The 24930-nt window shown below is 44.2% G+C and overlaps 2 protein-coding genes across 4 annotated transcripts in view; one reads left to right on the top strand and one right to left on the bottom strand.

Annotated features, from left to right (window-relative positions):
* Positions 1–673, top strand: part of ACSBG1 (acyl-CoA synthetase bubblegum family member 1) — a 48200-nt gene extending 47527 nt beyond the window's left edge. Inside the window, exon 15 of the mRNA XM_006870940.1 lies at positions 588–673. Coding sequence (XP_006871002.1) covers positions 588–673 — 86 coding nt within the window. The remainder of the gene's footprint in view (positions 1–587) is intronic.
* Positions 674–2526: 1853 nt separating this feature from the next.
* IDH3A (isocitrate dehydrogenase 3 (NAD+) alpha) lies at positions 2527–19687 on the bottom strand. Of its 3 annotated transcripts, none has more exons than XM_006870891.1 (11): positions 19651–19682; positions 15154–15216; positions 12826–12909; positions 10344–10458; positions 8864–9051; positions 8332–8465; positions 7361–7463; positions 7194–7258; positions 5600–5684; positions 4923–5075; positions 2527–3289 (listed from the first exon to the last, which is right to left on the bottom strand). In XM_006870891.1, the coding sequence occupies exons 1-11, from the start codon at positions 19675–19677 to the stop codon at positions 3206–3208; spliced, it is 1101 nt and encodes a 366-aa protein (XP_006870953.1). In that variant the 5' UTR covers positions 19678–19682; the 3' UTR covers positions 2527–3205. The 3 variants fall into 3 exon arrangements, with proteins under 3 accessions (XP_006870953.1, XP_006870954.1, XP_006870955.1); XM_006870892.1 differs by having other exon boundaries at positions 2632–3289; positions 8864–8946; positions 19651–19678; XM_006870893.1 differs by having other exon boundaries at positions 2962–3289; positions 12826–12884; positions 19651–19687.
* Positions 19688–24930: the final 5243 nt, after the last annotated feature.

Raw genomic sequence — 24930 nt, forward strand, 5'->3', positions numbered from 1 at the left:
CTGTGTAACAAATTACCCTTTAAAACGTAGCAGCCTAAATTAACACAACCAACATTTTTTATCTGTCTGTGGCCAGGAACCCAGTTAGCTGAGTGGTTCTGGTTGAGGGTCTTTATGAGGTTACAGTGAAGGTACCATCTGGGCCTGGGGGGCTTCTGCTTCCAACCTCACACAGGTGGTTCTCGTCAGGCCTCTTGTTCCTTACTGGCTACTCACTAGGTATTTCAGTTCTTTGCCAGTGGCCCACCCCATAGGCTGCCTATGTGTTATAACAGTATGGCAGCTGGTTTGCCCAGTGATCCGAGAGAGGAATCCAAGACAGAAACTGCAGCCTTCTATACCCTGGTCTCAGAAGTGTTATCATCACTTCATCCATGTTCAATTGGTCACAGACTAATCCCTTGTATAACGTAGGGCGAGAGGTATACAAGTTATGGGTACCAGAGCAGGGGTCACTGCAGGCATTTGGAGGTTGGTTACCAGTTTGTCTGGCTTAATTCCAGTTACAGGATTCGTTTGGTTTAGATCTTCCCACTCAACAGCTCAGATTTCTGAGCTCAAGCCTCACTTGTTTTTTTCTCTTTTAGGTCCCACAATGAAATTGAAACGGCTCACAGTTCTGGAGAAGTACAAAGATATCATTGGTTCCTTTTACCAAGAACAGAAAAAGTAATCAGGGACTGCCCTTCCAGCTTGTTAAATAGATAACAGGCTTTTGTGAGCAGTTTTCCAGGTTCTCTGGGCACGCAAACTCCGGATGAGGGAGGTATGGCTCTGACATTTCTATTTGCCAAGTCTTATGCCAACAATAGCTGAGAATGCCGAAAACAACATGGATGGATAGTTTTAATTTTCTGTAAGGAATGCTTTTGTTTCAGTGACAAATGAAAATCAGCCCTCCTCCAGGACTGAAGGGCTGATTATTTTGGGCCTTAGTTCCAGGTAGATTTAACAAGCAACCAGCCCACGTAACAGGCCAGCTAGGGTGGGCTGTGTGTGAGGGAGGGGAGGTGGTTTGTCTTTCTAGTGTGTGATGAGAGGAACTCACCTAACAGCCTGACTTAATTGGGAGCTTCCTGGTTAACGCCAACCATATCATCCCATCACCAGGCTCCCCTCAGCCACGCACACACCAACCAACAGGATGCTTAATAAAACTGCTGAAGTCGATTTGATGTGTGATTTGAGTATTAAAACTTTTTAACAGACCTGTCAGCAAGTACCTCAACTGTCAATTGAACAGGCATGATCCACGTAGAGATGAGAGGATTAAATAGAACAGGACTGTGTACAATAGAAGGAGCTCTGGTAGTACAGTGAATCAAGCATCAGGCTGCTAACTGCATGGCTGGCAGTTCAAATCCACTAGTTGCTTTGCAGAACAATGAGGTTGTCTGCTCCCGGAAAGACGTATAGTGTCAGAAACCCTAAGGAGCAGTTCCCCTTTCTCCTACAGGGCCATTATGGGTCAGTTTCGACGCAATAGCAGTGGGTGAATGTACACAGGACCAAGAGTCACCATTAGTGCCCTGGAAGGAGCAAAGGTGAGGGCAGAGGGTCAGCAAAACACCCTAGTAAAAGCAGCCAGCCTGCCCGCCTCCCACTCAGCATACTTCAAGCAGCCCCTCAGAAGCAGCAAAGCCAAAATGCCGTAAGGCACTTGAATGAGAACCAGGCAGAGAGCTTACATCTCAATCCGTTTTGGAATTCTTTTATTATTACGAACCAAGAGCCACTGATTATTAGCACAGCCCAATAAGAGACCAAGCAGCAGCTTAAACAAAGTAAAATACATATAAGATGATGAGACTCGCCACAAGCCTGAAAAAGGACCAGACAGAGATACTTTGTTAAGAAATTCTTTTGTCACCTGGGTCCATGAGGTAAAGCTGCGGGTTTGCAATGCTACACAGGGCCACGGAAAGATGTGTTGCCTTTGGTGAAGGGTCAGAAGGCAATTGTTTATGAAAACAGTGGCTTTACGTCTGAAGTTTAATAAAAATCATAGTCAAGAACATGGCAATGCGGGAAAGAAGGTGCCTGAAGGTGAAGAGCTGAGGCCACCTCCTGTGTGGGCACAATTTTGTGACTCAACTCAGTCTGAGTCTGCATCTGTCCCTACAATCTCATCTCTGACTGGTGGAGCTGAGGCAGCAGACAGTGGTTTGGTGTTGGGGGAGGGCGAAGGACCAGCTGTCGATATAACATAAGAGGCACCAGCCTACATTTCTCAAATGCAGCCAGAATCGGTGTGCTCAGGCCCTTCAGCAGTATCCGCTGGAGTGTGGCTGTTTTCAGATGATTACACGCACACTTCACAAGAGCACACAAAGACTTGAGGTCATCTCCACGACCCAAGTCAGGATTTAGCACGGCGGCGCCAAGGCTGTGGTACTCAGGATGCTCTCAGTACATATCGAGTAAGAAGGAAGTACTCTCACTCCTCTTTGCTTTCCTGGAGACTCTCACAAACAACAGCAAATTGCAAGGTAACAAAAGAACTGAACACACAATGCATGTGTGTGCTTGCACCTAATATACAACCTACATCTTATTAACAAAAATTACATCTCTCATTATATAGTTCTTGGATCTGAAGTTTTTATTCATACACAGTTATTCATAGAAAGGACAAATCTAGCTTTCTTTTTCATGTCCCTTAGAAATAGACCAGATTTACTGTGGTTTTTTTTTTAGGTGAACTTTCCCAACAAACGTCTCTTGTGCCCATTTCATTTTATAAGAATATCATCTTGTGCTATAATATCAATATCCTGTTTTATTTCCATTATATTTTTCATAAACAACAACAAAAAACCCCCCAGAGGTTTCTTTATAAAGTTAGATGTTTTCTCTTATTAATTCTGTATCATATTTACAACAGAGGGGGGAAAAAACCTATTTTAACTGAAGTGTAAAATGGTTAACAATAGCAGATGATACAATCCCCTTAGAGTTTACAAAAACTGTTAACCAGATAGCATTTAATAAATAAAACAGCACTTGGAAACAGTCCTTTGAAAGCAGGCCTTAGGGAGGAGCACCTGCCTCTTTTGTACAGACTTTTGTTAAGAAGCCAGATCCAAAAATGTACTCCTGTCAAGAGACAAGCAGACCCAGTGCGTAGATATGGTTAAGTTTTCTAAATAAAGATGTGCGCGGTATCCATTCGGAGTGACTGGTGCCAATACCACCGGTAGGAGCATTAATCTAAATCTTTGACTCGGCGACAGATCTCCTCAGTGAAGTCAGAGCACTTGGCATTGCCTCCCAGATCTTTTGTTAAACTCTGAGAAAAGGAAAAAAAGCTGAGATCAAAATGTGTATCCGCACTAAAACACACTGCAGGGATCTGTATTCACAGTCCTCAGTGAAACGCGAGGTGAGCAAGTTACGTGGGTGTTTTCATTGTGTTCCTCATTGCAAAGGCAGGCCCTACCCCACCACCAGGACACCCCCAGGACAGCTTCAGAACAAAAGAACAACATAAAACCCTATGTGTTCTCCAGTGGGACCATCCGGCTACTGAACACAGGTTTGCATGTCTTATATTCCGGCCTTAAGAAGTCATTTCAAACTACAGAACTTCAATTCTTTGAAGACGAAACCTTACACCAGGGGAATCTTTTTTCTGCCAAAATTTATAACATCATTCGCCGGCTCTGCAAAATTATCAATGTAAAAATTAGCCTGTTATATCTGCTGAAACATTTAATTAATGCACCCCTAATGTGATGGCTGGAACTGTGGCTGTGAGGGCCTTAAACAACCCGTGGGCTGGAAGTTCCCTACACACGTCTTAGACTAAGGCCTGACCTGGATAACAATGATCCTCTTCTGTGGGCCACAGCTGCTGTGCAAGAGCTGGACCGGATATGAACCCCAGCTAGACTACTTAGGAGGATATGATATCTGATACAAGTTACTGAATCTTTCTCTGCCTGTTTCCACATTTACATGAAAATGTGATTACTTATAGTATCTATTTTGAATAACTGAGATTTGCTGAGATGATATATATATATATACATATATATATATATATATACACACACACACACACACACATATACATAGGTGTTTAGTGCTGTCGAGTTGGTTCCAACTTATAGTCACCCTGTATAGGGTTTCTAAGTAGAAGCTGGTGGATTTGAACTGTCAACCTTGCAGTTCAAACCAACCTTGAGGTCCAGTACTTATTCCATAGTGCTATACCAGGGCTCCATATAAAAAGTTCTTATCAATCATTTGGTCTGGCCCTGCCAAGGTAACCACAGTTCCAGTCACCACATTGTTGTTGTTGTTGTCAAATCAGTTCTGACCCACAGCGACCCTGTATATGGTTTCCAAGAAGCAGCTGGTAAACTTGAACCACTGACTTTGCAGTACAATAAATTAACACAGAGCACCACATCAGGACTCCAGCCATCACATCAGGGGTGAGTTAATTAAATATCTGAGTAAATATAAGAGACTAATTTTTAAACTGACAATTAAAAAATGATTTATGTAAATGCACTTTCCATTCCACCTCATAGTGATCCTAAATTGAGTTTCCGAGGCTGTAAATCTTTACGGGCACAGCCAGCCTCAACACTCTCCCAGAGTGGCTAGGTGGTGGGTTTGAACTGCTGGCCTTACGGTTAGCAATCCAACACCTGACTCCGACTCTCATACGGCTATTGTCTCTACTTGACACTGATGCTCCTAGGTCAGTGCTTCTTAACCTTCTTTTGATGAACGATCCAGATGTTCTCCCAGAAAAGGTACATACACCCTGAAGTTTAATCCGGAAGGCCACATCAAGAAGCCTTGCTCTGCACCAAATCCCTCCGACCTTTTGAGAACTTTCCTCTTCACACAGGTAACACCCACAGGAGAACTACACTTTCCCGGCACACGCCATTCAAGGTCACTGGTACCTTTCCGTCTTTAATTGTGGCAAAACACGCAGTCTCGATCTTTGCAGCTTGGTCAAAAAGCCCCATGTGGCGCAGCATCATCACAGCGCTGAGCAGGAGGGCAGTGGGGTTGGCCATGTCCTTGCCAGCGATATCTGGGGCAGTCCCATGAACCTATGCAACAGGGAAAGTCCCAGAATTGTCAGGGAGGCCCAAACCAAACAGCCCTCCTCTGGGAACGCTGGGGGCTTACCCCTCTTTCCTCACCAATAGAAGGTTTTTACTATAAGCAGCTTCTATGTGCATCTATCAGACACAGAGCTTAGATATAAAAACTCAAATACTTGGGGGGCTTCAGAAAGTTCGTGGAAAGGTAGAGTGAAAAGATAATGGGATTTTCTCATGAACTTTTATGAAGTTTCCTCATAAAAAGCTTAATTTTAAAAACATTTTTCTTTTAAGTAGAATAAAGGACTAATCGATTTTCTGTAAAATAGTATTTTGCAACGTGAGGGAACATATGTAATAAAAACATCCAGGGAGAATGAATGAACAAACCAAGCTTATATGGAAAACACAAAGCATCATTTCCTTTAGGCAACTTAAAAACCGCCAAAGTTACAAAATATTTGCGCAGTTAGAACCACCCCCCTGCAGCTGCTCTGACCAGAACCCTGCTTCCGGTGCCAGGGCCTTACCGACTCGAAGATTGCAACTCCATTGGCTCCAATGTTGCCACTTGGTGTCACACCAAGACCTCCAATCAACCCTGCACACAGGTCACTGGAAGCAAGAAAGCATTTGAAAAATTATTTTGAAAAAGAAAGCACCTTATTTATCTAGCAGGCCACATTGTGGTCTGGAAACCCTATTCTTCACTAAGCAGAACCAGGGCTCCTGCAAAAATAGCTGAGTCCAGGGCTAGAGGTGAGAAAATCACAACGAGCCTGGAATATTCCTTGTTGTGCCCCAAAGAATGACCGCGGCTTCAAAAGCACAAGAATAGACAACCTGAAGGGCCTCCCACTGGCCAAACTGGGGACAACTGGAGCAAAGACTAAGTAATGATCTAACCACTGAATAAAACGGAAAACCATTCCTCCACGGTGACAGACAGACACCTCCTCCACGGTAACAGACAAACAAAGGAGGAGGAAAAGCTTTTCCCTAAGAATGTCAACACACAAATGTAAAACAAGGGCGCGACTGTCCAACATCCTATGTGTGTTGCAGCATCACTCCTGCCACAGTCTAGTCCTTAGAACAAGTCACTACGCACAGCCCACTTTCCAGGGGAGGGTATTAAACTCTGCCACCAGAGAGGACTAGGAAAGAATTTGTAGACATATATTTAAGCCACCACTGTGTGTGAGTGTGTATGTGTTTTCAGCAAAAGGAGGAAGGAAACGAAGGAAAAAAAGAGATGAAGGGATGGAGGAAGGAATAATAAAGTAAAAATTTAGCATCAGGGAATGTGGGTGCCACATATGCCAGAGTTCTGCGTGCCATTCTTTAATTTTTTCTGTATGCCTAAAATTATGTCAAAAAGTTTTAAAAATGTTTAATGACTACTGTTGTTGTTAGGTGCCATCGAGCTGGTACAGACTCACAGCGACCCTCTGCACAACAGAACAAAACACTGCCCAGTCCTGGGCCAACCTCACAACTGTTGCCACACTTAAGCCCACTGATGCAGCCACTTTGCCAATCCACCTCGCTGGGCAGGGGCCTTCCTCTTTCTCTCTGACCCTCCACCTTACCAAACATGACTGGTCCCTCCTGGCAACATGTCCAAAGTATAACTACTAATTATACAAAATAAAAGACGGAAATCACTCAGTCAAAATGAGAAGAATGAACGAATAACTGAGGGCAACCGCGGAGCTGAGCTGATCCACAAGTGAAGGAACTAGCCCCCCAACACTGCATCACTGAGATGACTTCTGACACACAACGCACCTTCCTACAAATGCCACACTACATTAGATTGGATTCAGTTTTAAGTCATAATATACTTAAGGGCATTTACAAATCAAAAGACTAACCACCAAACCCATTGTGACTATACAGATTCTAGTTCCTAATAGCAAACCCTACAGAACAGAGTAGAACTGTGTCCTAGAGACTCCAAGGCTGTAAATCTCTACAGAAGCAGACTGCCACATCTTTCTCCCATGGAGCGGCTGGTGGATTCGAACCACAGACCTTTCAGCTAGCAGCCCCGTGCTTAACCACTACACAGCCAGAGGTTCTCATATAAATAAAAAAGAAAGCACATGCAGCCCGACTCACCTAAGGATGTCGCCATATAAATTTGGCATAACAAGAACATCAAACTGGGATGGATCTTGTACCATCTAAAAGGAAAGCATTTGTGCATTTAGCAACTGAAAACCACACACCACACATACACACATACACACACATGCTGAATACCACAAAAAATTACATATACTTACATTCAAACATACTGTATCAAGGTACATCTCATTAAATTTAATATCTTTACAGTTTTCTGCCACTTCCCTGCATTTTTGCAGAAAAAGCCCATCTGACATTCGCCTGTATTTAACCAAATAAAAATTGTTGAAAGCACAGATTTGCGGGGGGGTGGGGGTGGGGGGAAGGATCAAGTCAAAGAAGCAAATTAGATCAGGAAACTGAAGTTCTAGAAGGCAGATGTATGATTTCAAACACAGTACGACTAGTTTTAGGCAGTTAGTAAAATATAAGTTGAAAATACCCTGGCAGCACAAAAGAGAAAAAAAAAAAGGTAAACTAGCCCAACCATACTAGAGGAGAGTGGATCTGTAGAGTGTTAGCCAGGAAAAACTAAGAAGTAGCCATTATTACAAAAATATTAAACTTGTTTTGGAATGTTAACTTATTCATTATTTACATGGTTTAAATATTTTTCATGCTCAACACTTCTTAGCTTAAGAAACCTTGCTACAGTCAGACATGGTCTTTCGTGGACTGGGGTGAAGGAAGTTTAAACTGCTCAAATACTGCATCAGCTAGTGTTAGCGCTGTTAGCAGTGACTGTTTGAAGCCCCTAAACAGATGGCAAGCTTCAGAAACACTCCCATGATTCTAGTTCTAACACAAATGGCCCTGCCCTGTAGTCTCTGTGGCCTTTGCTCTACTGGCCACAGCATCTGGGGATCCAGAGACTCCGGCTTCCTTTTCTAATAACCCTCAGTCCCTCCTCCTTCCAGGTTTAGGATCTGTATTCCTGTCCCCTCTAAAGTGAGGCACATCCGGTAGGAGACCACAACCTACAACCAGAGAAGAGAAGAGACTACTTGATCCTCTGATTAGTTACAAAGTTATTTTTCAGAGACGACAGAAATCAATGAGCAAACTGGAGTGCCCTGTCACTGTGCTCCCCCACAAAGTGCGACAGTGTGCGGACCCCACAGGGACTCACATGATGTTGGCTTTGTGGACAGCCGTGACGTTGCTCCGGTGATTGTTCCGGGCATACTCGAAGGCAAACTCAGCAATGCGCTTGCTCGCCTGCTCGGTGATGAGCTTGATACTCTGCACAACCCCATCGACGATCTGAAAGAGGAACCACAACCACACAGCTAGCGGTGTGCGGACAACATGGTCCCGGGCATGTTTGTACTGCACCAACTACCATAGCAGCACCATGGATACGGCATCTCAATGTCACCATAGCCCTGTGAGGCAGTATGGTAACCCCCACTGCACAGGCAAGTGAAGACCACTTGCTGAAGAAGTGGGCAGAATTCAGGCTTCAAGCCCTGAGGCTCCTGCTATCCACTGGAGCATGGTCAGCCAGAGAGCAGTGCCAACACACATCCGCATCTCCTCCCAGAAGGAACACTGGGGCTCGCTTAGGGAGACCCTGGCAACTGGAAATGTGTACAACTGTCCCAGACACACAGAAATCAACCCAATTAAGGATTTTCAAAAAGTCTCTGAAGTGAACTTACCACATGCTCAATGCCACTGTATTCTCCTTCTGTGTTCTCACGAATGGTGACAATATTTACATCGGTGTAAGGGGTTTTATAGCCTTCGATTGAGACGCATGGCCGGACATTGGCATAAAGGTCAAATGTTTTACGCAGCAATAAATTCATAGACGGGTGACCAGCAGCTATTGGGGTCTTTAAAGGGCCTGTAATGAAGCAGAAAATCTGGATGACAAGATTCTAATCAACTCAAGAGTAGGATACATTGTGGTCTAACACATCCTTTACTAAGCCACCTGGGCTAGCTTTGTAATATGTGTTCTCCCTCTAACTTCACCCTCTTCCCTTAGATTCAATGAAGAACATTGTCTTTTTATGGATGCTTTCTGAAGATTTACCGCATTTCTTCTTAGTAATCTTTGGCACCTAGTGAGGACATTTTCTAATCCTCACCACCATTCTACTTCGTGGCGCAGACAGTGAAACCTGAGGGCCCGGACTTGACAGGACTGCCTGTTGGTCTGGGTCCCGCAAGGTTTCCACCTTTGACAGGGTGCAGTCTGCATTGCTCTCTATGCTTGGTAAAGTGGATAGTCAGTGAAAAAGAGGAAGACTCCCAGTGACTGGCACAGTGGCAGCAGCAATGGGCTCAAGTGTAACGACTGGAGGACCGGTCAGTGTTTCGTCCTGTTGTGAGTTGGAAGTGACTCAATGACACTTAACATCATGGCTCCGCATTAGTAAAAAATATTTTCGTCTTCCTTCTCTGACAGGATTCCACCTTCCAGTGGTTCTGGTTTTTGCAGGGTTTACCACACTACTGGAGTCCTGGTGTGGCGCTGTAGGACAAACACTTGACCGTAAAGTCTGTCTGAACTCACCAAGTCGCTGCTCGGAAACCCTTCATAGGGTCGTTATGGATCAGAACCGACTCGACGGCACTTAACAACAACTGACTATTACTATCACTTAGACAGAAAAAGAGGGGAACAAATGAGAATTAGCAATTTGACTCAACCTTCCAGGCAGTCAGTGGCAGGGGTTGGACTGAGAGCTAGATCTGTCTGGTTTAAAGTCTTTGCTGAATGTGCAACTCTTACATGCTAACATCTTGAATCTTGGCTTTTTAAAAAGCAGTCATTAAGATAATTTTTTATATGTGAAAATTAAGCAAAACACAAATCGAGTCAAGGATAAATATGTATGGTCTGGGATATTGGTCAGCAATACTTTGGAGTCCTGGTATAGGATAAACACTGGACCACAAAGTCAGTTTGTCACTTTGACTCGGAACCAACTAGATGGCACTTAACAACAACTAAGTAATACATTACATTTTTAACAGGGATGCTGGGGAAGAAGAATGCTACCGAAAGACATACAAAGCTCATCACAGAGCAAATTGCTTCTTAACAGGATGGTTTTACTTTAGTAGAGACAGTCAAGCCTTACTGAGCTTAATGAAATGCAGTAAGCATCTCATCTGCTTCATTGCTACCTTTCAAGCCCATCTTGTTCTTATCCATTGACTCTTTGGCTTCTGGAGGGATCATCCACTTTCCTCCGGGTCCTTGGATGGCAGTGACATTCCGTTCCTCCCACTGAATAGGTGCCTAGAGACCACACACACAGTACAAGTGAAGAGTCACACTACAATTATAAACACTTCATCTGGGATTGCAACTAGCAAACACATGGACAACTGACATCCAGAAGATTGCTGGCACACGAGAAGACACAAAGAGATGTCATTCTCCAGTGTGCCCAGGGGGCTTCTCAATATTCTCCTCACCCAGTCATCCACTCCCAGCTGCTATCAGCCCACCTGTTTTGTTTTTTCACAAGGACTCTGAGGGTGGTTATAATTAGAATAGCATAAGAGCAGAGAACCATGTTTGCAGAAATGCCACATGCTACAACGTGGATGAACCCTGAAAACATTATGCCAACTATAGGAAGCCATGAAACACTACCTATTTTAAGACTCCACTGATGGGAATGGCCAGAGCAGGCAAATTCAGAGCCGACAGACAGAAGATTAATGCTTGTCTAGGATGGGGAAAAGGAGTTCTGGTAGCGTAGTGGTTAGGAATCAGGCTGCGAACCACAAGGTCAGCAGTTCAAAACTACCAGCTGTTCCACGGGAGATGAGGCTTTCTGATCCCGTAGAGATTTACAGACTCAGAAACCCTGTACAGGGTCGCTATGAGTCAGAACCAACTCCATGGCACATAGCAGGATGGGGAAAGGAGTCCTGGTGTGGCACTGTGGGATAATGCATTGGACCACAAGGTTGGTTTGAATTGTACGGTTGGCGGTTCAAATCCAGCAGCCGCTCTCGGGAAACCCTATACAGGGTTGCTATGAGCCAGAAGCAACTGGACAACACTTAACAACAGGACGGGGGAGTACAGTGCTTCGTCTGTGGTGCACAGGGTCACTATGAGCCGAAGCCAACCCGAAAGCACCTCACAACAAGGATAGGGAAAGGAGACCTGGTGGCACAGTGGTTAAGCACAACTGTTAAGTGGAAAGGTTGGTGGTTCAAATTCACCAGCAGCTCTATGGAAGAAAAGGTCAGGTTAAAAAAAAAGATCTGTTCCCATAAAAATTCAAAGCCGACCAAACCCACAGCCACCCAACCGACTCCAACTGAGAGCAACTGTTCAGGAAAGGGCAGAGGTGCCCACGGGCTCCAAGGCAGCAATCTCTATGGAAGCAGGCTGTCATCCCATCTTCCATGCCCCTGGGGTGGCAGCTGGGGTCAAGCCACCACACCAACCTTGCAGTTAGCAGCTGAGCGTTTAACCACTCAGGTTAAGCTACCAGGGCTCCTTTCTACAAGGATTACAGCCTTGGAAACCCTGTGGGGCAGTTCCACTCTGTCCTATTGGCATCGGAATCAACTCCACGGCACACACAACAGGGCTGGGGAGGGGAGAAGCAGAAGGGGCTCGGGGAGTAGCTGCTAATGGATGTGGGGGTTTCCTTTGGGTGATGAAACATGTTTTAAAATTAGACTGTGGCAATGGTTGCCCAACTCTGGACACACCAAAAACCAATGAACTGAATCGTACACTTTAAATGGGTGAATTATATGGTATACGAACTATATAGCTCAGTAAGGCTGTTAGCAACAACAACAAAACAGTGTATAATCTGTAAAGGCATAAACTCTTCCTACCCACATTCTTTTTCGTGAGTGCATATTTGAGAGCAAGCACACAGGCTAAACGTGTTCTAGGAAGGGGGATAAAGCCCTAACAACTGAGTAACATCAGATTTCAATCCACTTTGGGAATTGGCCACTTTATACACTTTATTTCCTTGGTATAAGTTTTCATTACAAATTCAACTAGAAAAAAATAGTGTACATATAGTTTAAAGAAACTGAGTGCTTTGATTTATATCTGTTGGTTTGACAACAGCCACTGCTTGACCCTTGTACAGTTTACCTGGCAGCAATGATAAAGCATCACGTTGAAGTCCAAGTTTCAAAAATCTCTAAAACAAGTATCTGTACTGAAGGCTGGGCTAGTAGAAATTATACCCCATTCCTGATGATAATACTAACACTGCATCAGAAATTCATTTTTAAAAAATCAAAATCACCTGTATTAATTTTTTGAAACCTCACTTCCATTCTTTCTGGCAAGAAGGTAAAATGGGAGTAAACAGGTCACTTGAAGGGGCTGGAAGACCTTAAGACCTAGGGACACTACAACACTCCTCTGACTACTTCACATAAGCCCATGTCCACGTACCCACTTACCCTGCCAACAGTGAGAACAACAAACTGCAATGAACCCTCTCCTGCTGGGGTCAAGATCTCTGAAGACTAACCACAGACCCTATCAGCTTCAAAGAGGCATGTACAACTCATCTTACAAGTTCACAGAATCCAACTGGCTAAGAAACCTTTTCTATGAATTATTATTAACTACATTAATTTACTATTAATTGCAAAGTAACCCACTTACTTTGGCAGCATCAAAAATCTTCATAACTGCAGCTGAGATTTCTGGGCCAATGCCATCTCCTGGAATTAAAGTTACTGTCTGAACCTGAATATAAGAAATCATCAGAGAAGACAGTAAGAATTCATTTGAGAAGGTTTCAAATAGAGTATCATTGATAAACCCACTTTTGGGACATCTTGTGAGACCCAAGTGCTCTTTGGATCATCAAAGTGGAGGGGAGAAACAGTAGATAATAAATTGCACAGTTCTTCAAACCTGATTTTAAGAGGTTTTAAAAATAACTCAAACAAAGTGCTTTAATACAAAAATAATATAAACGATCAAGTGTTCTGGTGGGTACTATAGGATAAGTACTGAATTGCTAGTCACAAGGTCAGCGGTTCAAACCCACCAGCTGCTTCTTGGAAACCAGATACAGGGTCACTAAGTCACAACTGACTCCACAGCACACCATCACCACCAAGAGACAAATTAATTGAAGCCTGTCGGCGGGTCAAACTTACCAGCAGCTCCTTGGAAACCCTATACAGGGTCCCTGAGAGTTGGAAGCGACTCAACGGCACTTAACAACAAAACCAAAAAACAGCAAAATATTTCAGTAACATTCTCTCGCTAAAATTCCGAGGATTTCTCACAAAGGTAAGCACTTTTCTCTCCACTGTGATTCTGGGGAGTTTAGTTTCTCACACAACTTCAATTTTATAAAACATTTTTCTGTTAAAGCACTCAGAGAAAAATCAGATTTCAGAGCTAAAGAAGGCCTCCATTTTCATTAGTTACCCTAGAAAACTAGACCTTTCCATGTAATCTGAATAATCAGGCTCACCAAATTTTCATTTTCCGCAAAGAATAGCATGTGATCATACCCACGGAGTCTGAATTACACTTAGAATGATAGGAAGTGCATTTATAATGTCACATCAAAGACTTACTCCAATGCCCCCAAAACACAATGAAGCCAGCATTGCAAACGCAGAAGCCAAAATCACATACGGAGAAATAACCTCAGAGGATTTTAACAAGTTAACAGAACATTCAGATCCTCTCTCTCCATTTGGGAACTAAACACTTTATTACTTGGGGGCCTTCCCCTGCCTTTGGGGTATGGCCCAGACAATGGCCCCTGTTTGTTTTCCATTTCCAGTGGCCTGAGCTACTGTTTTGTTTAAAGTCACTGGATGAAATTTCTCTGGATCTTTGCCTTTCAGTGATAACCACCTCTAGGAGGTAAGACTGATTATTTCTGAATTTTTTGGTACAATGGAAGAAAGCATCTTTAAAAGTGGTATCTTTTCTTATTTTTTCCAAATTTAACCCCTTTCATGAGGTTAACATTTTAGAAAGTGGATAGTGTGAATAAACAACAATAGCTCATTCGTTTTCAGAATGTGTTTGAAATGCTAGCTTGGCTATCTTTGAGCTTACAGTACAAGCCTTTCTGGGTCTTTTGCATAAGCAGAGCCAAAGGAACCCTTCAGCTGCTTCTTCCGGTTCTCCCAACATGCAATAATCAACACCATCAAGCCACCAGAGAAATCTATTTTTCTTCTATAGCACAGGAGGCAAACAGGGAAGAATATACTATGGCCTTATAAATGTCTCATAGCAGAAGATGTCATATGGGAGAGTAAAGGAATTACGAATTCCAAACCAGATTCCTTAAGAAGGGGGCAAAGTAAAAAACAAATGGACAATCACTGATCCACAGTCTTAGAATCCTCTAAAAGTGTGGTATCAGCTTTCAAAGCACAGACTAACGCTGGGAATTCTAAAAGCAGCAGATTTAATGAGAAACAGATGATTTGCTAACATGTAATCTATAAAGACTACACAAGGAAAGTGAAAGCAATATAGGGCTTCTGATGTTTATGGTTTTCCTAAAAGGCAATCAATCTACTGTTTTTAGAGAAGCTCACAAAATAAAACTGCAAAGCACATTTCGAAGCTTCTCAACAATTTTCTCTCAACTTGTACTACTTTTGAAGAAAATCATCTTACCGACGAAATGAGACTGTGAAATAAACGGACTTGGGTACTTTCTATCTATTTCTAACAAGGCTTCTTCAAGATACGAATGTGACCAGCACATATAGCCAGCGGGAGCACAATTCTTTTAAATGTACAAGTAGCCTGGTAGATTCATGCATAGATTAGCTATTAATTTTAATATTTGGTAAAAGGATGGCCAATTTTCTCTGGTTTTAAATTAATGGAGGAGGATGCTATAGAATGCTAGCATCATATATAAATAATGCCATACAAATATATTAGAGCATCTTTCTTGAGAAACTTCTAAAAGGAAGAAAATAAAAATGTAAATATACTCACACCACCAGAAAAACCTCTGGTCACCTGTTTTGGGTTGTGGAATGCCCCCAGCAGCCGAGACACCTGTATTAATAGTAACAGAGAAATGTCATGCAGAGTATCACACACATGTAGTAAGAGGTGACAGGGAGGCATTTCTGATGGCTAATACTGCTGCCGGCTGACACAGATCTCTTCAGAAACTCCCAGGAACTCTTCTCATGTGGCAAGCTAGCTCAGATTTGAAAACCTAAATATCCCATTTGCCACTGCTCTGCGGTTTTAAGTACTATATGCTTTTAAGTTAATTTTATGAATAAAAGTTATCAACAGATGTTGAGGGTAAAATGAAGCTGTATCTTGGTAAAGCTCAAGCGCTGGACTTTTCTGATGATCGGGGAGGCTGTATGCCAACATTCTTGAGCACTGGGGTCCGTTGGGAAGAACACATATTCAAAGGAAAATTATCCCTAATGTAGAGCCAGAAGAAGCCTTATAGAACCTAGAGCCCACTCATTTTATAGGTGATTTGCCTGACTTATAACAAGTAAGTAGCTTTGTGTTGCTGCTAAACGCCATTGAGTCAGTTCTGACTCACAGTGACCCTGTATAGGGTTTCTGAGCAGCAGCTGGTAAGTTTGAACTGCCGACCTTGTGGTTCAAACCAAAGTGCTTATGCTATAGCACCACACCAGGACCCCATTAAGCAGCTCGTAGCTGGCAAAATGAACCCAAAATCCATGTCTCCCGACTCCTAATCTGCTCACCTAAAAATTGTCAAATTGATTCTGACTTATGGCAACCCTAAGTTGGAACCAGGAAAGTGTCGGCAGTTCAAACCCAGCAGTCACTCCTCGGAACTACAATACAGGGTGGTCAGAGTCGGAACCAACTCTACAGCACTTAACAACAACAAATAGGAAAGCACAGACGTGCCCCAGGGGTTTCTAGGCTATGATCCTTACAGGAGTAAGGATCTCTGTCCCGTGGAGCCGCTGGAGGGTTCGAACCACTGACCTTCTGGTGAGCAGTTGAGCACTTAACCACAGTGTTACCAGAGCTCCGAGTTTAACTACACAGTATGCCTATTCTTCTCCTGAGACTATAAAGACATCGCACTTCATAGTAAGACTCTAAGAAAGTTTAGTAACACTTGACATCTGGGCCATACAGAATAAGGGTGTTCAATAAATTACTATCAGTTCATTATTGTGAATCTGTAGAATCCTGGTGTGGTGCTGTAGAAAAAGCACTGGACTGTTAACTGCAAGGTCAGCAGTTCAAATCCAGCAGCCACTCCTCAGAAACTCTATACTGGGACTCTGACTTGGAACTGATTCACCACCCTTAACACCAACATTGTTAATTTGTTACAAGAGGAAGGTGTAAAAGAAAGGCACTCAGTAATCCCACCACCCCAAGATGTCACCACTGGTACATTTTCCCCACTCAGCATTCCATCATATACTAGATATGTAAGTGTTAAAAGGTTATGAGAACGAGCACAAAGCAGTGTTATAATAAACAGCTATAATCAAAGAGAATGCGTACGTACACCAAAGGTAACTTTTTGCCATGCTAGATATATAAGCAAAGATACATCTATTATGTCCTCTTTTAGGCTTCCTTTTTGAGGATAGTTCTAACAAAGCTGGAACCGTTGCTGAAATAGTGGTGTCTCCTAAAGAGCTCTGGTAGCGTAGTGGTTACGAATTGGGCTGCTAATCTCAAGGTCAACAGTTTGAAACTACCAGCTGTTCTGCGGGAGAAAGATGAGGCTTTCTGCTCCCGTAAAGATTTACAGCCTTGGAAACCCTGTACAGGGTCACATGAGTCGGAACCAACTCCACAGTACTTAACAACAACAACAACAATAAGGAACCAACCAACAATCACAATGGTATGAATGAACTGTATTTCCTCATTCTCCATTCTGGATCTGCAAAATTCATATTGCTGGACTAAAGACCAAAGACAGGGCCAGACCCAAAAGAATATTGTATGTCAGAGTCACTGGCATGACACATCCACCTGCACAGGGCCACTAGGATGGCACTTAGCAACAACATTTTTTAGACCCAGGAAAGTTAGAAACCCACTCTTCTCTGTCTGTGAAAGCTTCTTCAGGCTGTGAGTCCCTTTTTTTTTTTTCAAACAAAGCCTTAAATGGAGTTTCAATCAAGAACCTACTCTGATTGAAACCCACACCCTGCTCAGCACCACCCGAGTCATCCCGGACTTCCTTCTACTCCAACCCCTGAAGAAACTGGTCCCTAGAGGTCAAATGACTTTGCAAAAGACCATACAGGGAGTGGGGTGGCAGAGAACCTCCACAATCCAACACTTCCTGAACACCCTAATGTGTTTTGTTTTCTCTTGTGGTGGTGGTGATTTTGTGCCGTGGTGTCAGTTACGATTCATAGCGACCCTGTACAGGGTTTCCGAGGCTTTAAATCTTTACAGGAGCGGGGAGCAGTAAGTCTCATCTTTCTCCCATGGAAGAGCTGGTAGTTTCGAACTGCTGACCCTGCGGATAGCAGCCTGATTCGTAACCACTACGCTACCAGAACTCCTGGTTTTCTCTTGTAGATCACACTAAAGATGAAACAAATTTTCTAGCATGTTCATTATCAACAGTGCTGCCTTTGTTCCTCAACCTAAGATTTGACGTACCTACCAAAGATGAATCAGGTGTTAAGTGAAAGCTCAGCGATGAACGCATGTGTTCAGATAGTGGCATAGATTTGCTTTGCCTTCTAGAGCAAATGTGACATACTTACCATCACAAGCCAAGTCTGGGTCTGAAGAGGGTAACAAAGCAGAACCAATTACCAAAGCCCAGTTGTTGAGGCCCAATTGTCTGCTTGGTGACCACAAGATAAATAAATCGATACCTAGAAAAGCTTTATATATTTGTGTTCCTTCCATATGGCCCAGACGCTTTCATATATGTTATTTAATTCTCAAACAACCCTGTGAGACAGGTACACCTACTCTTTCTTCACTTACCGACTGTCTTATCTGACATTCCGCATCACGCCAATAGTAAAAAAACAAAACTACTATCCCACAATTTTGTGCATTGGCAACACACACCTGACAGTAACAAACACCAAGATGCGAGGTTCGAGAACTGCTGGCTGTGATGGTTACGGTTATGTGTCAACTTGGCTGGGCCATGATTCTCAGTGGTTCGGCAGTTAAATGGTATCATTTGGCAGTTCTATGCACTGAAATTAATCACCCTCCTTTTTGTGATCTGATATGGTTATCTGCCATTTTCACATAACACTGATTTTTGCATTAGAGATCTGGTCTTTAGAACCTAACCAAGTCAGGTATATAGATATTTTACTACAAATGAGCATATTGAGCCTCAAAGATGTTAGGTAATTTGCACAGGGCCATACAGCCAAATCAATGGTATTCCTAGGATTCCTAACACTCCTAAATTCTAATTCCAGTGCCCAGGCCCTCCCTTAAAAGGCAAAACAAAGGAGAAAAGTACCACATTTTATAGTGAGATAGGGAAGTGCTGATAGATTTCTAAGGGCTTGTTCATTAAGGGGAACAGCAGACCTAAATACTGTTTTTCCCCATAATTTGTTGTGTGGCCTTGGCCACAAAACACAACTGAGAGCTGGCAATCAAGATACCTAGGTTCCTCTTCCAGTTCAGAGGGACAACTTGTATGACCTTGAGCAAGTTTTGTCTTCAAGGGCAGGTTTTCTCCTCTGAGGAACTTGAAAATTGCTAAGATAACATGAAACTCTTCCGAGCTCGGACATCCCAGCTGTCAGCCAGAGCTAAAATTCACCAGATCGTAAGACTTCCACCAATAAAAGCAAAGGAAGGCGCTGCAGACTCCCCTCCCGCGGGTTCGGTGGTAACTCCACGGTGTAAGGTGCCCTGTGCCCTTTGAAGGGAAATAGCTACAAGAGCACCAGAGGTCAGACTGGGTGCGATCCAAGAAGGGAAAAAAACCTGGCAGAAAAACGGCCGCGGGATTTCCTCACCTGGAAAGCCTCCCAATCCCAAAGCCCGTGCCCGAGGCCTCTGAGGTTACAGGGCGGAGGGCCCAGCAGACACCAGGGAAGGCCTGGGCCGTGCTGGGGCGGATGCCTCTCCAACGATCAGCACCGCGGCGGGGACATAGCCTCAGAAGCGGCGGGGATGGCGCGGCCGAGGCAGCGATTCTCGTGACCTTCCAGGGCTCCGCGCGAGGCCTGGGCCCCAGCCCGGCCGAATGCGGGTAGAGGCGCGGAAGTCTTGCGGAGAGCCAGCCAGTATCTCTTCCTTGACCTTGACGCCGTTCCCGCTTCAGGCGCGGCTGCCCGGCCGCAGAGGTGCCTCTATCCCGCGTGCGGGCACCGGCGCCAAGGTGGCCCGACAGGTGCCCAAACTGGCCCCGCTGGCCGCGCGAATGTCCCCGCCCAGCACAAGCCCCGATCGCCAGCCTGCCCTCGGGGCTCTCTCGCTGCCACCTGCTCGCCACCCGATAGCCTGCCGGGAGCTCACCTTGGATATCCACGCCGGCCCAGCCATCGCGTCCCTTCTTTCACCGAGGTGATAGCGGTGGTAGCAGTGCGCAGTCGCAAGACTCGCGCCGCAATCCTTCCCTATCCCCGCCCCCTTGGAACTCCGCCCCTGAGCACGCGGCCACCTTTCGGCCAATCCCCAGGCTCGCTCGCGGTGATGCGCGAAGCTAGCCAAGAGTTGTAGCCCGGAAGGGTTCTGGCCGGGATCTCCCGGAAACCGCCTCCGTGCGTTCCTCTGTCATTCATTGATTCACTGACGTTTTTGTTGGGTGTTTGTTGTTTGTTGTTGTTGCTGTTAGGTGGCATCGAGTCGGCTCTGACTCATAGCGACCTATGCACAACAGAAGGAAATACTGCCCGGTCCTGCACCATCCTCATCTTTGGTACACTTGAGCCCATTGCTGCTGCCACTGTGCTAATCCATCTCATTGGAGGTCTTCCTCTTTTCACTGACCAACCACTTTACCAAGCCTGATGTCCTTCTCTAGGGACTGGTCCCTCCTGATAACATGTCCTAGGTATGAGAGAAAAAGTCTCACCATGCTGACTTCTAAGGAGCATTCTGACTGTACTTCTTCCAACACACATTTGTTTGTTCCTCTGGCAGTCCATGGTACTTTGATGTTCTTCTCCAACACCATAATTCATATGCATCAGTTTTTCTAAGGTCTTGCTTATTCGTTATCCAACTTTTACATGCATTTGAGGAGATTGAAAATACTATGACATGGGCCAAGCGCAATTTAGTCCTCAAACTGACATCTTTGTTCTTCAACACTTTAAAGAGGTCTTGTACAGCAGATTTGTCTAACGCAATATGTAGTTTGATTTCTTGACTGCTGCTTCCATGAATGTTGATTATGGATCCAAGCAAACTGAAGTCCTTGACAACTTCAATCTTTTCTCCATTTATCATTTTTTTAATGTTTTATTGTGAGTTATATGATAGTTTACATGAGAGAACCTCAGTTCCATATTCATTCCATCGTATATCATTACATTGCCATGGTTCCAATCCCCTCCAATCTCCATTTATCATTATATTATTTATTGATCCACTTGTCAGGATCTTTGTTTTCTTTACAATGAGTTGAAACTCATACTGAAGGCTATGTTATCTAATCTTTGTCAGTAAGCAGCTTTCAGCAAGCAAGGTTACATCATCTGCACATGGAAGGTTGTTAATGAGTCTTCCTCCAATCCTGATGCCATGTTCTTCTTTACATAACGCAGATTCTCAGATTATTTGTTCAGCATACAGATTGAATAAGTATGAAAGGATACAACCCTGGTGAACACCTTTCCTGATTTTAAACCATTCATTACCCCCTCGTTCTGTTTGAACAACTGACTCTTGGGGTATGTACAGATTCCTTGTGAGCACAGTTAAGTGTTCCAGAATATCCATTCTTCACAATGTTAATCATAGTTTGTCATGATCTACACAGTCGAAAGTCTTTGCATAGAAAATAAAGCACAGGTAAGCACGGTACCTGTCCACCATAGGTGACCCTGTTGATATTTAAATACCCGTGGCAGAACCTGCAGCATCATAGCAACACGCAGCCTACCATGGTACAACAAACTGACAGATGAGGGGTGGGATCTGTGACTATCAGATGTCAATCACTCTTCTAAGATTTGGAGATAGAACTCCTATCTTAGCATTTACATTACAGTGGCAGGAAAAAGTGTATTCATTCCACATTATTTATTTTCATTTTTAACATACTTATTGAAACATAATTTATGTTCCACAAAGTTCACTCTGGAATCTTACAGTTTGATTGTTTGTTTTTTGTGTTGTTTTTTTTTAAATGTTTTATTGTGAATTATGTGATCATTTACATGGGAGAACATTAGTTTTACATTCATCTTATCCTATATCGTTTCATTGCCATGGTGACAATCCCCTCCATGCATCATCAACCATACAGTTTGATTGTTGTTAGTAAATATAAACAGTTGCACAACCATCACTACAATCCAATTTTAGACAATTTCCATCACCTGAAAAAAGTTTGCTCCTGCCTATCTGCAAACCCTTCTCCCGTTGCCAGTCCGAGGCAATGACGGATCTGCTTTCTGTTTTCATTGTTGTTTGCAGATAAGAGAGTCTGACTTGTGGCAACCCCGTGTATACAAAGTAAAACTTTATAGGGTTTTTACTGCTGTGACCTTTCAGACGCAGATCAACAGACCTGTATTCTCAAGGGTCACTGATGGGTTTGAACTCCCAAACGGTAGTAGTCAAGCATTTAACTGTGCCACGCAGAGATTCTTAAAATTCTACAAATAGTTTTTTAGTGCCAACTGTGCTAAGTGCTGGAGTGTACCATGCAGTTGGAAAGACAAGTATCCTTATTTTACAAATACATAATTTAAAACTGACAAGTGTCGAGATGCAAATAGGGAAGAAACTAAGAGAGGGCAAAATCAGGGAACCTGATCAAATCTAATACAGAGGTCAGGGAAGGTTTCCCTGAGGAAATAATATTCATGTTCAACTTCTCTCTCATCCTCTTTCCTTCAGCTACAAACAGATCTGAAGTCCTACTAAACACAGGAGGCAGGGTGATTTAGACCAGTTCTCCCCCACCCCAAGCCTGGAAAGGATTCTATCCAGGGAGGAGCTACCCACCCACCCACAGAGGTGATGAATGTGGCAGAGGAGTAATGGCAAAGTCTTTCATGAGAAAAAAAGAATCCACCACCATTTTCAGCCTCTAGGGTTTCTTGGGAAGCTGGTATCCCAGTTGTAGTGTGTGCTACTGCCTGGCAGAAACCTGCATAACTGTGAGACCCTAAAAAATCAGGCTTTACTCTAACAGTCCTACCACCAGAGTTCACTGAGGACATACATATTCAACATCATTGTATCAAAATCCCTATTAGCCTCGGAAACCCTACGCAGGGTCGCTATGAGTCAGAACCGACTCCACAGCACATAACAACAACAATTACCTCAAAAAGATTTTTCCCTTTATTTCAGAGTGCCTTCCACTATCGAAAAACATGGTTGTTTTTGTTGTTCAGTGATGTCCCGTCTATTCTGACTCATAGAGACCCTGTCTAGGGTTTCCAAGGAGCAGCTGCAGGTGGGTTTGAACTGCTGACCTTGTGGTTTGAAGTCCGATGCTGACCTTACAGCACCACACCAAAAGTCCAGTACCCACAAAAAATTCAAAGCAGAAAATAATCAGGTCATGAAAGGGATTTTTTTTTTTTTTAACAACAACACAAAAACTATAGTTTAGTCAAAGGCCTTGTCAGGAGGAGGCCTCTCTTCCACTTCCCTTGAGCCCTTCCCCTCATCAGGCTTTGGCAGTCTCACCTTAAAGTGTTTCTTTGCTGGCCCCTTCCCTCTGTCCCGCTGCCACCTCTGCCCTCCTTCAGGCCTGGCCATCTCATGCCCAGATGATTGCAACAACCTCCTCACCGGTAGTTCTGCCCCTGTCAGACCTGCCCCCCACAGTCCTCTCCTCCAGACCCAGCTCCGACCCAGATTCCAAAGTGCTATGGCTCTAAAGCCACCTGGCCCTGCTGTTCATTCTCCTCTCACCCTGTCCTCTTACAGTCGTATTTCCTCCGCTCCATCCAGCCCCAAAGACCTGGAGCACCAGCCAAGTAGGACTGCTGGCCAGCCCCCAAATGTTTCTCATACTATTCCTCAGTGCCTACGCTCCTGTAGTCCTTCTGACCGAATGCCCTTTTGCCCCATTCCCACCTGCTGATATCAGAACTCAAATCAGATGTTGGTTCCTTTGGGAAACCCCCAAGGCCCACCCATATATCCTGTCTCCCTTATTCAGTGGTCCCCAGCTCTCCCAGAAACCTTTCCACATTCTCTCCTGCGGGGTACCATTGCTAAGACCTCCCTTGAGCACAGAAGAGATCTCTTATGTCTTTGTTTCTGTGTTATACCAAGGACACTTGCTGCTCAGTGATTAGGAGACACAAGCTGGATGACTTTCTCCAATCTCCATTTAATCCTTAAATGACCCTGTTAGGAAACTGAGGCAAGGTTAGTAAGCAATGATGGCTGCTATGGTTGTTAGGTGTCACTGGGTCGATTTTCCTGGCCCATAGGGTTTCCCAGGCTGTGATCTATATGAAAGCAGATGGCCAGGTCTTTCTTCCGTGGAACCCCTGGGCAAGTTTAAACCACCAACCTTTCAGTGAACAGCACCAAGGATCTTTATTCACACTGTTGTCGTTGTTGTCAAGCCGAGTCAGTTCCGACTCATAGCTACCCTGTGTAGGGTTTCTGAGAAGCAGCTGGTATATTTGAACTGTCGATCAGTCCAGTACTGATCCTACAGTGCCAGGAACCTAATTGCTAAGTTCCTCTGAGGGATCACCCAATTCAGCAAAGATTTCCCAACTGATCCCCATCAACTGCACTGGGAGGACACAGAGAAGAAGAAGAACCAGTCCTACCCTCCAAGGTTGTTGTTGTTGTTGTTGTTGTTGTTGTTGTTTTGTTAAGTACTGTTGAGTTGGTTCTGACCCATAGCAACCCCGTATAAGGGTTTCTGAGGAGCAGCTCGTGAGCTTGAACCGTCGACCTTGTGGTTCAAACCAACCTTGTGGCCCAGTGCTATGGTGCCACATCAGGACTCTAGGTTTCATCCAGAGGAAACAGTAGAACTTCAGGTGGTGACAGGTGTTCTGATGGTGGGAAGGAAGAGGCAGTTGATTACAGCAGATTCCACTAAGGAGCTGGCATTTGAATGGGCCCTTGAATTAAGTAAACGCACTTCCCATGAGAAGGGACAGGTACCAGCAAAGACTCTCAGGCTGTAAAGTATAGAATCCTCAGCACCTCAAGTTCTCAGACTGAACCTCTGAAGCTCCTCAGTTCAGCTCCTCCAACAGGCTGGCCTGTTGCTTACTCCCTGCCTCCCAAGGAGCGGGAGGAGTTTGGGAAGGACAGAAGGCACCTCATGGTTCTGCCCTCTGCTTCATGGTAAGAGATAGTCCTCAGAATACAGAGTCCTGTTTATGGTTGTATGGTGCCACAGAGTCAATTCTGACTCCTAGATACCCTATATGGCAGCGGAGAACTGCCCATAGGGTTTCTTAGACTATAATTCTTACGGGAAGTATCCCTAGTGGCATGTGTTTGAGTGCTTAGTTGCGTCTCTGTCCTACAGGGTCGCTGTGAGTTGGAAGGCTTAATGGAATGGCTTTGGTTGGCTTTTCATGTTTTTGGAAACAAAGTGACAGGTCTTTCTCCCCTGCTGGCGGGTTCCAAATT

The sequence above is a fragment of the Chrysochloris asiatica genome, unplaced genomic scaffold (assembly GCF_000296735.1).
Source record: "Chrysochloris asiatica unplaced genomic scaffold, ChrAsi1.0 scaffold00156, whole genome shotgun sequence".
In the NCBI taxonomy this organism is placed as follows: domain Eukaryota; kingdom Metazoa; phylum Chordata; class Mammalia; order Afrosoricida; family Chrysochloridae; genus Chrysochloris; species Chrysochloris asiatica.

Excerpts from the sequence above, each read along its gene's own strand:
- IDH3A (XM_006870891.1), bottom strand. The coding sequence starts at position 19,677 with ATGGCTGGGCCGGCGTGGATATCCAAG. Across the intron at positions 8,466-8,863 it reads ACAGTGGCATTGAGCATGTG|ATCGTCGATGGGGTTGTGCA; the intron begins GTAAGTTCACTT and ends TTCCTCTTTCAG. Across the intron at positions 5,685-7,193 it reads TTATATGGCGACATCCTTAG|TGACCTGTGTGCAGGGTTGA; the intron begins GTGAGTCGGGCT and ends TCTTGCTTCCAG.